Source organism: Microtus ochrogaster, chromosome 5 (assembly GCF_000317375.1).
Source record: "Microtus ochrogaster isolate Prairie Vole_2 chromosome 5, MicOch1.0, whole genome shotgun sequence".
Lineage (NCBI taxonomy): Eukaryota > Metazoa > Chordata > Mammalia > Rodentia > Cricetidae > Microtus > Microtus ochrogaster.
The window spans coordinates 66,373,007-66,375,274 of record NC_022012.1 but is presented as its reverse complement, the minus strand read 5'-3'; the positions used below and the strand labels follow the sequence as shown (position 1 = coordinate 66,375,274).

At 49.7% G+C, this 2,268-nt stretch overlaps 1 protein-coding gene across 1 annotated transcript in view; it reads left to right on the top strand.

The window, feature by feature from the left end:
- The window catches only part of LOC101981890 (KH domain-containing protein 3-like), a 3,694-nt gene extending 2,900 nt beyond the window's left edge, over positions 1 to 794 (top strand). The window contains exons 2-3 of the mRNA XM_013346373.2: positions 202 to 381; positions 577 to 794. Coding sequence (XP_013201827.1) covers positions 202 to 381; positions 577 to 719 — 323 coding nt within the window. The 3' untranslated portion in view covers positions 720 to 794. The remainder of the gene's footprint in view (positions 1 to 201; positions 382 to 576) is intronic.
- The last annotated feature ends 1,474 nt before the right edge of the window (positions 795 to 2,268 follow it).

Here is a 2,268-nt window from a genome sequence, read left to right as displayed (position 1 = left end):
TTTGGTGAGTGACCTGGGGAGGGAAGGCAAGAGGTAACCTTTTCCTGACTCCTCTGCCTGAGAATGTCCTATAGAGAGAGCCTGTCCAGTGGCTGTGGCCCCAGGCCTGTGCCACCTCTATCCAGCCGCCTCAACTTCTGAATGAATGTGCCAAAAAGTGGGAGCCACCTCACCCTCATGTTCCTCCTGTTCCCTGCTCAGGCAAGGATGGAGAGTACATCCCACATGTCGAGAGTACATCACGTACCTTGCTTCAAGTGAACCATTGGCATCCTGAAGAGGATGCAGAGATTTTGATATTTGGGCCTCCTTATTACCAAGAAGACGTTTCCCAGATGATTTCCAACTTGGTTAACTATTTCCGCCCGCAAATGAGGCAAGGTATGGGGACTGGGCGTTATAGGCCTGTATTACTCCACAAACTTTGGCTCCTTGGGAGGGATCCCCTGGGGAAAGTGGGTCTCAGAAAAGTTGTAGGAGGCCAGATATCCCTGTGTTTGGGAACCTTTGGCCCCCCACGGTCCCAAGGGTGACTGTCCTTACCGGAGTCCCTCCACTGCTTTTCTTCTGACACAGAGGAGGACCTTTCTCCAGAGGATGAGACCCAGTGTCTTCTTGAGGAGGTTGATGAGGCCTCCACCCAGCTGTCTCCTGTGAGGGTCGCTAAGGCTCAGGTAGAGGTCGCTGAGCCTGCTACCCAGCAGGCTCCAATGGAATAAGACTTTGTTTTCCTCCAGTGTTAATGTTTGCAAACACAATTGAAAATATTCCAATAAAGAACTGCATCCTCCAAAGTGTGTTGTTTGAATGGTAGAAAAGGAACAGAGTTCTCTATCAGCCAAGGCTGTTGGATACCCTCCCTCTCTTCTTGTGGAGGGTGGGGTCTCTTGGATTTTTGGTTCTCACCCCAGCACTCACAGGATCAAATACTTCCCTTGTTCCATTTTTTATTTATTTATTTTTTTTTGGTTTTTCGAGACAGGGTTTCTCTGTGGCTTTGGATCCTGTCCTGGAACTAGCTCTGTAGATCGGCTAGTCTCGAACTCACAGAGATACGCCTGCTGTGCCTCCCGAGTGCTGGGATTAAAGGCGTGCGTGTGCCACCACCGCCCGGCTTCTTCCCTTGTTCCTTAACCCTGTACCTCTAGCAGGGATGGGGCTGCCTTGCAGGGCCAATGATTCTCAGCCTGCTACTTTACTTGTGGTGCCTTGACTGGACCTGGGGTTTGAAACTTGGTCATTTGACAAAACTTGCTTTGAAAGATCCATTTGGTTATACCGATTGTCAATGGCTACTTTTTGGTTTTGGCTAGTGTCAGTCTGGGAGGGAAATTGTGTGAAGTCTGGGTCTGCAATGCTGTCCTCTTCAGGACTTTTCTGGGAGGTCTGGGTCTGCAATGCTGTCCTCTTCAGGACTTTTCTGGGCCATCTGAATTCCCTGAAGTTGAAGAGCATGTGGGTTGAGTCTCAGAAGTCTGAGGTGGAGGCAGCCGAATGCTCCTCATTCATACAAACATTCAGGTGGTAGGGCTATCAGCAGACAGTAATTGTGTCATTTTTCATTTTAAAAGCCAGGAGGCAGGGTTGTGGCGCTGTATGATTTAATTGCAGCCCTCAGGAATCCAGGCAGGCAGATCTCTGGAAGTTCAGGGTCCTCCTGGTGTACAGAGCGAGTTCTAGGCCAGCCAGAGCTGCACAGTGAGACCAGGTATCACAATTCTAGGAGATGCACTGAGGAGGGGAGGGCAAAGCATGGGCACCTGTGCAGCAGGTCCTGTGTTCTAGGTGACAGAGCTGAGTCTAGAGATGATTGAGGACGGGATACCGAGTTTAAGGACCCTCTCCGTGGCCATGTCCTTTTCTTTTTGAGGGAGGGTCTCACTGTAACCCTGGCTGTCCTGAGACACTGTAGTCCAGGCTGGTTTAGAGAATATGCTTGCCTCTGCCTCCCAAGTGAGTATGCTTGGTTTTCGTGTAAGCTATTCTTCTTTTTCTTACATTATGTGAAAAGGGGCATTGTGAAGAACCAGGTTTGTTCCTGTTCCTGTGCCTGTGTGTAAATGAATAGGTCCAGATATGTGTAAATGAAGAGCTTTACTCTGGTTAGGTTATAGCATATTAGTAAGTGTATGTACAAGACCCTGGGTTGGAGCCGGGCAATGGTGGCGCACGCCTTTAATCCCAGCACTTGTGAGGCAGAGGCAGGTGGATCTCTGTGAGTTTGAGACCAGCCTGGTCTACAGAGCTAGTTCCAGGACAGGCTCCAAA